Source organism: Eutrigla gurnardus (assembly GCF_963514095.1).
Source record: "Eutrigla gurnardus genome assembly, chromosome: 16".
In the NCBI taxonomy this organism is placed as follows: Eukaryota; Metazoa; Chordata; class Actinopteri; order Perciformes; family Triglidae; genus Eutrigla; species Eutrigla gurnardus.
The window spans coordinates 9,563,533-9,576,596 of NC_139927.1; the positions used below are offsets into that span (position 1 = coordinate 9,563,533).

Here is a 13,064-nt window from a genome sequence, read left to right on the forward strand (position 1 = left end):
ATTACTAGTGCACCCTGGGAAGGTAATAATCTTTCTTTGAGCTTGTAAACATATGGTAGACTTTATTTTACTAATTAGTGTTTGTTTGATACAAATCAATATGTTGTGCACGGTCAGACTTATAGGGACGGATCTCTTGGATGATGTGAGCAATTGCACATGTAAAAGTCACGTGAAACTCACCCGTATACATGCAGGCACAGGTTAGTCACACACACTTGCAAATAAAAACATATTCAGATCTCCTCAAGCTCAATCACCCTCCACTGACCTCTTGGTGTTGTCGTGCAGAGTTCAGGTCCAGCTGTCCATCTGGGCCAACACTCTCCGACAGCAGTGTCTCCGTATCAGTCAGCCACTGGTTCAGGTCATTCATGTCACAGTGGAACTGCCTCCACTCCTCTACGGCGCGGTCAAAACTCCTGCAGCACAACAACGAAACACACACACCCTGTCAGCTCAAAATGTGGAACATGGAATCTGACAAACATGCAATGGCTTTAAGACACACAAACAGATACATTCCAACATACATCAAACCTGGGTTGACATGTAAAATGTGACCAAGGACTATTCCTTTAGTCTGACTAAACATCCAACACACAAATGAAAAACGCCACACTTTAATTTCAAGTGGATACCAAGCATAATCATAACCTAACATAACCTTCCCCCCCTTTTTTTCTTTGATTTTCTTCTTAAGTATTTTCTTAAATGTTCTACTCTTTTTTTAGGGGCGAGTTTTCTTAATATAGAAACATTCTGGTCTCCTGTGGTACAATCGAGTTTACCCACTGGGAAATTCCTCGTCTGATGATAAGGGAAATGGCACAGTTGACCTCTATAAAACACCAGCAAATGTCATCACAATCAGGAACGCCTGACAGCACAGGAAAATTCACAAAGATGCTATTGAATAAATCAGCATTGGACAGAGAGGCTGATTACTTAAAATGCCTGTTATAAAAACAGATCTTTATCTGGTTGATGGTCTGCATGAGAGCCATTTCCTGTTATAGCACCGCTTAGAGCATGACAAATCTGATGAAAGGGACAAGGTGAGGAAATTTGTTTTGGATGAGCGATTTCACCAAATATACTCCATTCTTTTGATTTTTAATGATGTCCAGAGGTTATCGTGATTGTCAACGGAGTTCTCCAGCACTTGTGTGCAATCTTTAAAATGAGCTCACTAGTTTATTCTAGCATGTGCACATACTGAACTCAGCAAATGAAGACTGTTTACGCCCAAGGAATTGTGGTGATGGTAGTCAAGGTCATCCAGCGTGCGTGCATGTGTGTGTGAATGAGTGAGTGAGTGAAAATGTGAATAAGCATGAGATTGTTTATGCCCGAGGAAATGTTTTGATAGTAATCAAGGTCAGTTTGTGTGTGTTTGTGTGTGTGTGTGTGTGTGTCTAGGGAGATGGAATGGGTGCCTTAGTCCATATCTTTATCTGTCCCTGCTGTCTCCTGAATAGCAGACAGCTGGCATTTAGTGTCCCTGCAGCTTCGACCACCATTTCCTGACACATAAATTCACACACTTTCACATTTGAAAAAAGCAGCTTGTTCACTTCTCTCCCGTCCTACTTCTAGTCGATGAGTGTATGTACAGCGTGATCTGTTGTACTGGTTGCGTGTGAAGTTGGTGCACGCACCCCTTGCGGTGGTTGTACATGAGGTTGAGGCGGTCCCACTCGGTGTTAAGCTGCGTGAGGGCGTCTCCGATCTGGGCGACCTCAGCAGGCGAAGCATCCCTAATGGCATCGGGCTGTCGCTCGTTGATTCCTGCGACCTGATCGCCAACACGCTCTAGATTCTCTTTGATATTCTATAAAAAGATCAATGCAAGAGGAAGGAAAAGAGATGGTGAGAGGGACGGGGGATAACAGTTTACGCCTCACAATGATGAGAATCACTGATACCAGAACACTTTGTTTTAGAAAGCTCCACCCAAGGTGAAGAACTAGCAGTTTCTATTAAATCATTTCTTCTATTTCTACCGTGAAACAAAGGTTCATTAACTCTCCCTTTACTGCTTTTTTCTTGTTCAACTGTGTGAAAAAAGCTAAAACAAGACATTTACGATTACAATTTTTGACGACCCACCCTTAGTGTGTCCTCCTGGCTAGAAAAGTCTTCGTAGAGCCCCCCGCTGAGCTCAGAGGAGTTCAGAAGCAACTCATTATCAGCCATGGCGAGGAGCACTTTGTTGATGTCCAACAGGTAGTCGGAGCGACTCAGTGTAGGGGCGCTGCTACGCTCCACTGAAGACATCTCCTACACCGCAGACGAGCAGGGGAAAACACGGGGAAGTGGAGGGAGAAAAACTGTGTTAACAACCATTGTGCTACCTGATAATTCAGCATGTCACACTAAATTAACACTAAAGCCAATCGAATCAAACGGTTATAGTGAAAGGCACACCTCAGTGATTAAAGAAGCATCCATATGTGTACAGACCATGTGCTTATGCATGTGTGAATCGCTCTCGTCGGCTCTCGTCTGTTCCGTGACGATGTGAGTAAACGAGGACTCCACAGAGACTTCAGCCTGCCTGATTCGTAGCACCCTCAACTCCTGAAGCAAACAACACACACACACTGAATGAACTACAGTAAAATCACAATAACACAAAGACCTATGTTTTCTTAGATTAAAAAACATTTCCATATAAGCCCGGAATTCAACACAATTAAAAGTAGTTTTAATGCCTCTCACCCTGTGAGCAGAATATTGGCTCTGCAGCCGGAGCAGAAGGAGTCTCAACTCCTCTCTCTGGCCGTCGTCTGAAGTTTGCTGGAGCACTTCGTCTCCTCTTCTCAGTAAGTCTTCCACACTGGCTTTCTCCTCGTCCATCTGGTGCAGAGACACAGACGGGTCAAATGAGTCCGACGGGCTGTGATTCAAGTCCAACTGTATTTTTCTCTTGTAGTCTTCAGCAGTCTTCAATACATTTCAAAACTATCAATTCAGTTGCCATAAGGAATAAAAAAAAAAACTTCACACCAGAAGTTGACATTAGCTGTTAAGTTGCTCCTCTGCTAATGTTCAGAGTGGAGACGATGCAGATGCTTCTCAGGGAAATACTGTTTGAAACACGCTTAGAGCTTCCCAACTGGCACAATGACCTTGCTTTGGACTGGTCAGGACTGTTCAGGCAGTGGGTTTAACGTCATAAACCCTGATAACACAGATTGAATTCCAGACTTGTAAGGCCTTGAAATGCCCAATCAAAGTGCGGTTTATCAGGTGGCAGCTTTATATAGCCTGAAGCCTGGCATTTTCCTCATAAAACTTCAGAAAGGGAGTAATAGTCAACCAGGGACAATTTTCTGTGCATGTTTTCAAATAGAAAATTGCTAGAGATGGCAAACCTGAATGGACATTTTTTGGCCAGACAACAGATAGAGATGCCTTTCCCCCTATCCACAATACTACAACATTTTGGGCCTCAAATTTAATGAAGCAATTACTATCTGGCTGCCATGCCTTGTCTATGTGCACTTATCTCATAATAGCATGAATCATCATTATTCTGAGTACCGTTTCTTTGAGAGTTTTTAAAAATCCAATTAAAATGCCACAGAAGGACAGAATTGAAAGGTGACCTTGTGTACCTCTTCATCATCCAGGATGTTTGCCGGGTCCTGCTGCTGCTGCTGCTGCAGAGCCCTTAGTGTGTCCTGGAGCTCTGCCTGAAGGTCCTTCACCTCGCCAAAGACCAGAGTCTGACTCTGACTCTCTGCTCGGATCTCCTGGCTGTGAAAGACCTGGTGAGTAAGCGCAGAAAGGGACCTCAGGTCAAAACAAGTAAAATATATGTTATTATGTCCAAGAGAGTGTTGCGCTGTGGTATAATTTCTCCAAATAGAGCCTTGCTATTTTCTCTAAAAGGGGTTAGATGACATTTCTGTACCTGCTTCGGGATCTGCTGGCTCAACTCGACCCCACGTGTCTCCAGACTGTTCATCATCTGAATGCAAAAAGCCAAGGAACAGATGAAGTGGCTGCACTGACTATACAACATGCCTTCCTTTTTTAGCGCGTATAGCAGGATTCAATCCCAAACTGCATTGTTAAATGTGTTAATGGACGTTGACATACAGTCTGGACTTTTTTGTACCTTGGCAGTTTTGATGTGTTGGGAGACTTTGTCAAAGTTGCAGTTGAGCTCAGACAGTTTGGGCTCCACCACATCTCGGCAGGCGGGCCCCCGGCTGGTCATCAGGATGATGGCCTGGTCCCTCACGTTGTCCACGCGCATACTGATGTCCTCCAGCTCCTCTAGCATGCGCTGAGGACAGACCACAGTGCAGCATGTTATCTAACCATAAAGCAAGATGTTTCCGTCTGCTTGTTTCTAAGCGCCTCCTTCGCATATTTTAAAAACAATCTACTTTTCACTTGTATTCAAGGCTAATACACTTTGTACACATTTTGAAGGGTTTCAGGTCTCAGTGAGTCTAGCATGTCATCTGCAGCTCATAGACCAGTATCGGCTACTCATGTACTCATAGTCGTACTCATAAAAATACTCCGATCCGACCCCCTCAGATACCACCAAGGCAACGTGATATTAACCTTTCATTAGTTGAGCATAATTAGCTTCCCAGATGCAACAAAAACCTGATGTACCAACATGTTAAATCCATCATTTATCACCAGCTGCAGTATCTCAGCTAAACAGACAGTCCCCAGTAGGCCTCCACCACATCAATTCATTTAGCTGTCAAGTTCAGCTGCGTGTCTGCCTGCTATAATCCGTCAGAGTTTGTGCCAAAGTATTACAGCCCCACGTAAAGTTAGCGAGTGTCTGGTTGATTAATCTTTGCTGCTGGATAATGTATACACTAACATTTCAACTGAAGTCTTCTTAACTTCCTTAGAGGCAACGAGTGATGAGCAATAAGAAACCAGGCGACTCCTAATGGGGATGCACTCTGAAAGGGCACTGCACTAAAACCATTCAATCCAAGCTTCAGGTGTCATAGCATGAGGAAGGGAAGGGTTAAAAATGTCATATACCTGTAAAATAAATGATTTGACGGAACCATAAAATACTCAGCTTCTCATCTTTCCTCACTTTGTCACTTTTTTTGAACACACCTGGTGAAGGGGGCACTATTACTGAGAACTACATGAAAAGATGAAATGTCCAAATAGATTCCTAACGTAAACAAGCATAAAACATGTCTGTTGGAAAAGTGGGCAATCCAAAATGATTGATCATTACCTTGCAATTCCTTTCATGTAGAACCGTGTTAAAATCTCTGAATAGCACGAGGTAAGAGGAGGGGATTTTCTTGATGGATTCTCACAGAATGCATTTCCTTGCCAGAGGAAGTGATTTACATAAAGCAATTCTAAACTGCTATTGGATACCGGCAATTCCTACATATATTCAGATGTAAAATCAAATAACTTTGCGATGATATTGAAAAAGGCTAGTAGATATGCTCTATGTACCTGGAGTGCTGCATCCATACTTTAGGGCCATTCTCTGTTATTAATACTGATGATTCCCCCCCCTCACCTTTACCACCTTCTCCCTCTCTGTTGGGGCAAGCCGCTCAGCCTCATCCAGATGGATCTCGGTCTGGTAGAGCCAGGTGCTGATGTGAGCCAAGTTCTCATCAAAGATTTCCACTTCATTCTGATGACTCTGCACTCACACAACAACAAAAAAACAACGTCTAAGTGTTTCCATTCGGAAATAAAACATTAATTACTGTTAAAGGACCTCCTGTGTTTTCCCCATTTACTACTTCATCGAGAACAAAGAATTGTAAAGATTCTCTGAGGGTTCCATTACCTTTATATGACTTGCTGCAGTACACAATAACAAGAAGAAACACTTTATACGATACAATATATTTTATTGAAGAGGTGATTTGCATGCCCTTGTTTTGTTCTTGAATTTTTAAGTTTATTTCTTTGTCTCACTACTGCAATCACTACAAGGCATAATGAGGAATTGTTTTATTTGGGCTGAAAAGTAATAACCTTGTAATGCCAGGTTTTAAATCTTTCCAAGGTTGGGAGAAATTTAAAATTCAATACCCTGTTTTGAATTTCAAAACCAGAACTAAAACTATTCCAGCACATTGAACATGTACTATAAATGCAGTCAGGATTGCTAAAATAATTCATAATAAGTCATTGCTCACAGAAATGCTCAAGGGCTCGGCTAGGACAAAAATACTTTTATCTGAAGGCAAATAAAAGCCTTGTTTAAGCACAAAACTATAAAAAGCAGGTGGGAGATTCTACTTACTCAGGCAACAAACAATGAGGAACACAGCAACTCTTTATTTATTAAGCCTTACTGTATTAAATATCTGCACTCACCAGCACAGCACTAAGCCAGTCCTCGGTCCAGGTGCGGACGCGGCCCCAGGCTTCATTGAGGCCACAGAGTTTGCCCTCCAAGTGAGCCTCGCTGCCCTCCACCAGAGTCTGCAGACCGGCGCTGGTCTCCATCAGGCTGGACAGCTCCACCTTACGACGCTCCGACTCCTTCAGCAGGCCCTGGATGAGGGACACGCATGCACATATACATTACAGTATACAGTGAAAATGTCATGACCTCCACATTTCAATTATGTGTTGCCATATCAGCTAGTTGAGGTCAGGATTCATTGCACAGCACACACTGTAATGCATGTCTTAAGGGAAGGATCAGGTTTCCAAAAAGAAGAAGCTTTCTATAACTTTCAAGTACTGTATTGTGAAGCTGTGGGTCATTTAAAGTTCATACTGCTTCAGGTTTAATACTGTTGCTGAGTCGCTTGTGTGAAGGGGTCAAAAACAGGGTTGGTTCAGTGTGTGGGATCATATTAAAGTTTGAGTCCTTTTCACTAAACTGGGATCTAAAAGAGAGAGAAAAAACCTTTCCAATACTTAATGGTGGATGTCGAATTGAATCAATCCTTTTTAATAGCAGAGCACTCAACAGTCCCGCCGTCGTCCTCTTTTCATAATGCTGATACGGTATATATCCAGTGTTGGAAAGAGAGAGATTGGTGTTTACAGGAATATCCTACTGTCCCTCTGCTCCACCTACTGGCCAGATATAGAAACACATCTTCGTGCCTGTGAAAGAGATTTGATGAAAAGTTTGGCCAGTGACTCACATTAGCCCATGCGATCTCAGCATCTATGTCAGCTGGCATGTCTCCACAACTGTTCTTCTGTTGGAGCTCCGTCTCGTTGGTGGTCAGCCACTCCTCGAGGGCATCGCTCTCCTTCTGGAACTTTTGAGACAGAGACAAAGCTTTCTCCAGGTCCTGCTTGCCCTCTGTTACCTGTAAAGAGAAGAGGAAAAATAACAATGTGTTCTTAAACTGGTCCCAGGAATATCAGATTTTCCCAATAATTCAATAGGTGTTGCATTCAGAATACATAAAACATTAAGTTACCTGTGCTCCAAGGTCATTATAGAGCAGTTTGAGAGCAGTGAGCTGTTCGTCCATGGCCTTGGGGTTCTCCGTCTGCTGTTTCTGCACAATCTGACGCCCAGTCTTTATCACCGTCTCCACCTCCAGCTTTACCTCACTCAACAACTTGTATAGTTTCTATGATTTAGAAAAAGAAGGGAAAATTAGCTTTTGAGTGAGGTGAGGTGAGATGGACTGTTTACGTTTGTGTCTGCACAAAATTAACAAGAAATAAACCATTTTTGTTTGTTTATGAGAGAAATAGAGAAAGTTGTAGCTCTCACCATGCAGCCATTCAGGTGCGACTGAAGTTTTTCCGGGTCCACGTCCCTGACATCCAGAATGTGCAGCTCAGCCTTGGCACCATCTAGGACTCTCTTACAGTCCAACATGCGCTGCTCAAAGTTAGCTGGCTTCTGGAATAGCTGGTACTTTGTGGAGATCTCCCTCAGTTTCCTCTGTAGTGGGACAGGAGAGTAAAGTTATACATTTATGTCACAACACAGATAACACACACACATGCTTCTCTCACGATGCAGCCAGGATTTTGCATTTTTCCAATAGTTTAAACATGAAAGTGTTGCTAGTATTCATTCTCATGTCATGATAATGAAGTGGTGGTCATTCAAGGAGAAATTAGTCTTAACAAGACATCATGCAGTTCCTGATGTCTCCAGTAGGAGTCAGTGTTACCTGTAGCTGGTCCAGCATGGTCCCACCCCGAGCAGCTTTTCCATCAGTGGTGGGGGGAGGCAGGTTGGCCACGTTCCTCTTCCTCATATCCTCCACTGTCACCTCGTGGGCTGCAATCTCTGCCCCGATGGTCTGAAGGACAAGTGGAAGCAAACACCATGAGTATATGTGCATTAGTACAGACAGCTATTGATGCTGTTGGGATCCAAGTATAAAATGCATTTTCAAGATTTGTCAAGTTTGGGTGCTTTCCTGAGTGTCTGGTTACTCCGTGTGTGTGTGATGAACATGTGTACTGTACCTGAGCCTCCTGTGGGAGCTGGAAGGCGTCGACACGGTCAGTGAGGTAGGATGTGAGTGTGTGGTCCAGCTGGCTAAGAGACTCCTGCAGTGTTTGGAGTGCCTGTTCGTTCTCCTTCAGAGTCTGCAGCTGCTGCTCAAGGCTGATCTGCCTGTTCAGCGCCTGTCAGGGGGGGGGAGGGGGCAACGATATGAAGTCAAGGGTTTAAATAACTCACAAATTAAGCATGTCGATATTGTGATATTCCAGATTCAAGCAACTACGGGGGAAGTTCTTGGCTTAAAACTGGAGATGGAAAAGACTGAATATACAATATGATATTTTCATGTATTAACAATTACACTTAGGAATGTGAACACCCATCTGAAATTTAAAAAAAAAAAATTGTATTTGACTTGAGATGATAATACAAAGACTACACCAAATTTACGGTGTAAAACCCATGGATATGTTTGGTGAAAATGCCATAATTGCATCTTTCCAAAGGATAAAATACAAATTCCTGCAGTAAAATAAAAGGCATATGTCATAATTTACTGAAAAAGAAAAACAGACATAAAACATAATGGATGCCTTTTTATTCAAAAAGACATGCACGTCCTATATTTGCTGACACACACAAAGCCAAGGTCCTGACCTGGTGGTTGAGTTGCTCGTAACGAGCATTGAAGGCCTCTAGTTTTTCACTAATGAGTTCGTCCAGTATGCCTCCGTCTATCAGCGTCTGGCCCAGCTCTCTGATTTGCGTCCGGTTGTCCCCAGGGTGGCGAAGTGCACTCTCCAAAGACTGGCGGTGGAGAGATGGAATAAAGGGTAAAGTTACGAGCCAAGAATCAGAAAAGCCAAGCAAAGAGGGAAGGAAAGGAAGTGATGAAATCAAATGGTCCTTTGATAAAGCATCGACGAAGAGCAAGAAAGTTAAGCTGCTTCACCATCCCAAAAATTTGCCACAGAAACAAGAAGAAAGAACATAGTAAGAACCAAAAAGCTGAGCATACAGATGGAGTACAGATGCAGAAAGTGCGACCGTGGATGTGTCAGATGGAGGCAAACCGGGGAAAAAAAAGATGATAACTGAACTGGAAATGAGAGACAAGTGAGAGAGAAGCTTTTGGAGTGACGGTTCTTGTTTGGATCTAACAGTCATTGTTTACGTGAGGTCATTAAATGATGTGCTTTTCCTTCCCGGAGGTAATGGACTCAGAGAGAGAGAGGGAGAGAGAGAGAGAGGGAGGGAGAGAGAGAGAGAGAGAGAGAGAGAGAGAGAGAGAGAGAGAGAGAGAGAGAGACAGAGAGAGAGGGGTGAGTCTGGGAGAATGGAAGGGTTGAGAGAGACAGAGGGGGGTTTAGAACAAGAGAGAAAGAGGAGGAGAGAAAGAAGAACAAAACAGCAAAAAACACATAAGGACAAAGGGAGAACATTGTCTTCAAGGGTCTTCAATTTCCTTCATCACTATGCGATGTTACAGAAGCAGCATTGTGATTAAAGTGAGTTTGACAGTCAGGCTGCGGGCAAGTCTACAGATATAGCAACGCAGCAAGACAAAGCGGAAGAAATTATGGAAGACAAAGTCAATGAGGTTGTTAACAGAGCCTCAATATGAAACGGCTTGTTTGGTTTATGAAATACACTGTTTTACCAGAAGAATGTCTTGTTTTATTTTTCACATTTGACATCCAGCAGTGTGTTGTAATCACACGTGGAATGGGCCAAATGTTTGGCATGACACAAATTAACTAGCGGACAATGTAAAAAAAATAAATTAAAATGTGATTTCAGTTTGCGTGTTTGCATTTGTACCTCCAGAGCTTCATTGACCGCCTCAGTGCTCTCTGGTAAGTTGTCAGTAGCTTGGACCTTCTCCCCCAGAGTGTTGAGCCAAATCTCTTCCATATCCAGGTACTGAAGCAACTCCATCCAACAGGACCAAACCTCCTACACAGTAAATGCACATACAGACTCTACTGTTATAAATACAGTGGTGCATAGCTAGTGAAACAAGTCACTACAGAGTGACAGCTGTATTAAGTACAACCTCGTTTACCATCTTATATAGAAATATGAAAAAAAAATGTGAGGTCTTTTTATAAAATAAAACCCTCAGTGTAATCAAATTAAGCAACAAAATGCTACAGACAAAGAAGGGATGATGACTAATGGAGTTCAGAAGAGTATACATGAACATAAGCACAACTCAGTGACGTGTCTGACCTTTACCCTCCAGAGTCTGAGGGATGATAATTAAAAATAGCCCCAAACGATGACTTAACACAGATTAGCTCTTAAAAGGAGAACCACATGTGCCCTTTCAGATTCGCTTATTATTTGCATAAAAATTAATAAAAGGGAGCCCAAGAAACGAGACATCGCTTAAACCAACATGTCATTCCAATACTGAACTGTCGGAGTTGCAGACAGACAGACAAATTGGGCCGTTAATACCTTGTTTTAAAAAAAAATGTTTTTGTGCATACGTGAAACAAGCTTTATTTATACCGGAAAACACTTAAACTTTAAACTCAAAGTAAACTTAAATCCACTATGACCAGGCTTTTTCCAAAATTAACTTAAACTAAAGCTTTAGTGCATTCATGAATGAAGTCTACTGGCTTTAGTTTGACTTAATTTATCAGGCAAATATTAAAATAATAAAAATAATATTTGTATTCACTAGCAACCCAGCACAGAAGGACATTACACCCACACACACATTACCTCCAGAGTGTGACACTTGCTCTTGAAGCGGTCACAGAGCTTGTGGTAGTTGGCTAGAACCCCCTCTAGCTCTGTGGTCAGCTCCTGTGCACCACCTCCACCAGGGGGCGATGTCCTGGACACCAGCATGTTGATGCTGTCTTTCAGGATCTTCACCTTCACTTCCTTCTGTAGCACATCCTCTTTAGCCCTCTGTGAGAAGTAAGGGGGACAATGATAGTAACACTGTACGACCTTTAACCCTAAACACTCAAATAAGCCACAGTCAAGGGTCCCCAAGGTGCCCTAATGTTTAGTGTTATTATGTTATAACCACGCCTTCACACCCACCTTCATCTCCTCCAGCGACGACTCGAGCTCCTCAGGACTCTTGTATTCAAAGTCCCTCATGAGAAACTCTTCATCGACCTGGGTCATCCATTCCTGCATCTCCGCCAAGTCCTTCCTCAGATTCACCTGCCTCTCCCGATTCTCTGCCACACGCCCCTGATGTCTCAGTAGCTTGAGGGAACCAAACAACATTAGGTTTGCAAGTGAAAAAGAGAAGAGTACTCAATGCAAAAAAGAGAAAAGTTATTCCTTTACCTGTTTGCTGAGTGTGTCCCATTTACTCTGGCACTCATCCAAATGATCCTGCCCCCACTTGGCTAGTCCTGGGACTGCAGTCATCTGTACAGCGCTCACATTCTCTCCCATCTGCTTCAATGAACCTTCAATTGACTCCATCTCACTCACATGCTCCTTGTTGGCAGAACGAGAAAGAAAGAAAGAAAGAAAGAAAGATAAAGAATAATGGTTTGCAAATATTAATATCCAATTCTGTAAATAATAATTTGGGTCAAAATCAATTGTCAAATAAAGTAAAAAAAAGTAATGGCGTTAATTAAAATGTCAAAATCTGTTAGAAAAAATAACAACCAGCGTTTTCATGTTTTGTCATCTCACCTTGCACTGATTAAGCTCTTCCTGTAAACTCTCTTTGTCGCCCAACCCCGTGGCATCACGGGACAACAGTTCCTGAACCGCATCCAACCAACGTTCCACTTCCACCAAACGCACCTGACAACAAGTATCCAAAACATTCAAGTAAAGGCAAAAAACACTCGGCGGCTGTCACTAATTAAAGCTACTCTACCTGATTGTCCTTCATGCTGCCCAGGATGCACTGCAGCATGCCCAGCTCCTCACGGGCCCTGGAGGAGAGCAGACTCCATCTTTGTAGTTCTGCCGGATCGGTGGCCTGCTGTGTTTGCTCAATCTCCAGACACAGGCCCTGAGGTGAACAAGAGTTCAGGTTTATAATGACATCCAACCTGTGTGTAATGGGCCGCCATGGTAACCTGTATTGTCTGGGAAAGAATTTGCCATGCAGTAACATTAACAATAACATTGTCAGACAGCACCATTGAAGAAACAAAAAAAGTTGTGAGCGCTGGAATGGCCATAATCTTACTGGTGATCTGGAACCTGCTCCTCAAAAGAGTGCTACATAGCACTACTGTAACAGGAACGTGAGCAACAATGTGTTGTTACACCCTTGCAATTACATTAACTTGAATAGACGTTAACGCACACTGGTGATTAAACTGCTACCAGACTTTTTTATACAATTAATTGGTCATTTCATAAACAATTCACACATAGGGAAAGTGAATCAGATGACTGCCATCTTGTATCATTGGGCTAATTACTGGGCACAAGATTGCCATCATGGGATAGTGTGTCGTGGTTGTCAAGCTGACTGACTGGTTGAGCGGCCCCACACTGAAATGTTAGGAGCTCCGTGTAGCATGCATGGGCACGCTGCCCAGAATGTGCCCCGGCCCCGCCCCTTCCCCGGCACCATGCCCTATCTGCCACGATAACAACAGCCCGGACTGAGCCACATTCCTCGAAAGGATGGAGGAGAGAA

The 13,064-nt window shown here is 43.1% G+C and overlaps 1 protein-coding gene across 1 annotated transcript in view; it reads right to left on the minus strand.

Annotated features, from left to right (window-relative positions):
* The window catches only part of utrn (utrophin), a gene marked incomplete at its 3' end in the record, with an annotated part of 122,991 nt that overhangs the window by 84,015 nt on the left and 25,912 nt on the right, over nt 1–13,064 (minus strand). The window contains exons 22-43 of the mRNA XM_084030000.1: nt 12,288–12,425; nt 12,098–12,211; nt 11,738–11,893; nt 11,483–11,653; nt 11,153–11,344; nt 10,238–10,372; nt 9,074–9,223; nt 8,437–8,598; nt 8,136–8,267; nt 7,727–7,900; nt 7,425–7,580; nt 7,140–7,310; nt 6,355–6,534; nt 5,540–5,668; nt 4,130–4,300; nt 3,923–3,979; nt 3,624–3,776; nt 2,725–2,862; nt 2,467–2,583; nt 2,113–2,283; nt 1,662–1,834; nt 272–422 (exon numbers count right to left, since the gene is read on the minus strand). Coding sequence (XP_083886126.1) covers nt 272–422; nt 1,662–1,834; nt 2,113–2,283; nt 2,467–2,583; nt 2,725–2,862; nt 3,624–3,776; nt 3,923–3,979; nt 4,130–4,300; nt 5,540–5,668; nt 6,355–6,534; nt 7,140–7,310; nt 7,425–7,580; nt 7,727–7,900; nt 8,136–8,267; nt 8,437–8,598; nt 9,074–9,223; nt 10,238–10,372; nt 11,153–11,344; nt 11,483–11,653; nt 11,738–11,893; nt 12,098–12,211; nt 12,288–12,425 — 3,291 coding nt within the window. The remainder of the gene's footprint in view (nt 1–271; nt 423–1,661; nt 1,835–2,112; nt 2,284–2,466; nt 2,584–2,724; nt 2,863–3,623; nt 3,777–3,922; nt 3,980–4,129; nt 4,301–5,539; nt 5,669–6,354; nt 6,535–7,139; nt 7,311–7,424; nt 7,581–7,726; nt 7,901–8,135; nt 8,268–8,436; nt 8,599–9,073; nt 9,224–10,237; nt 10,373–11,152; nt 11,345–11,482; nt 11,654–11,737; nt 11,894–12,097; nt 12,212–12,287; nt 12,426–13,064) is intronic.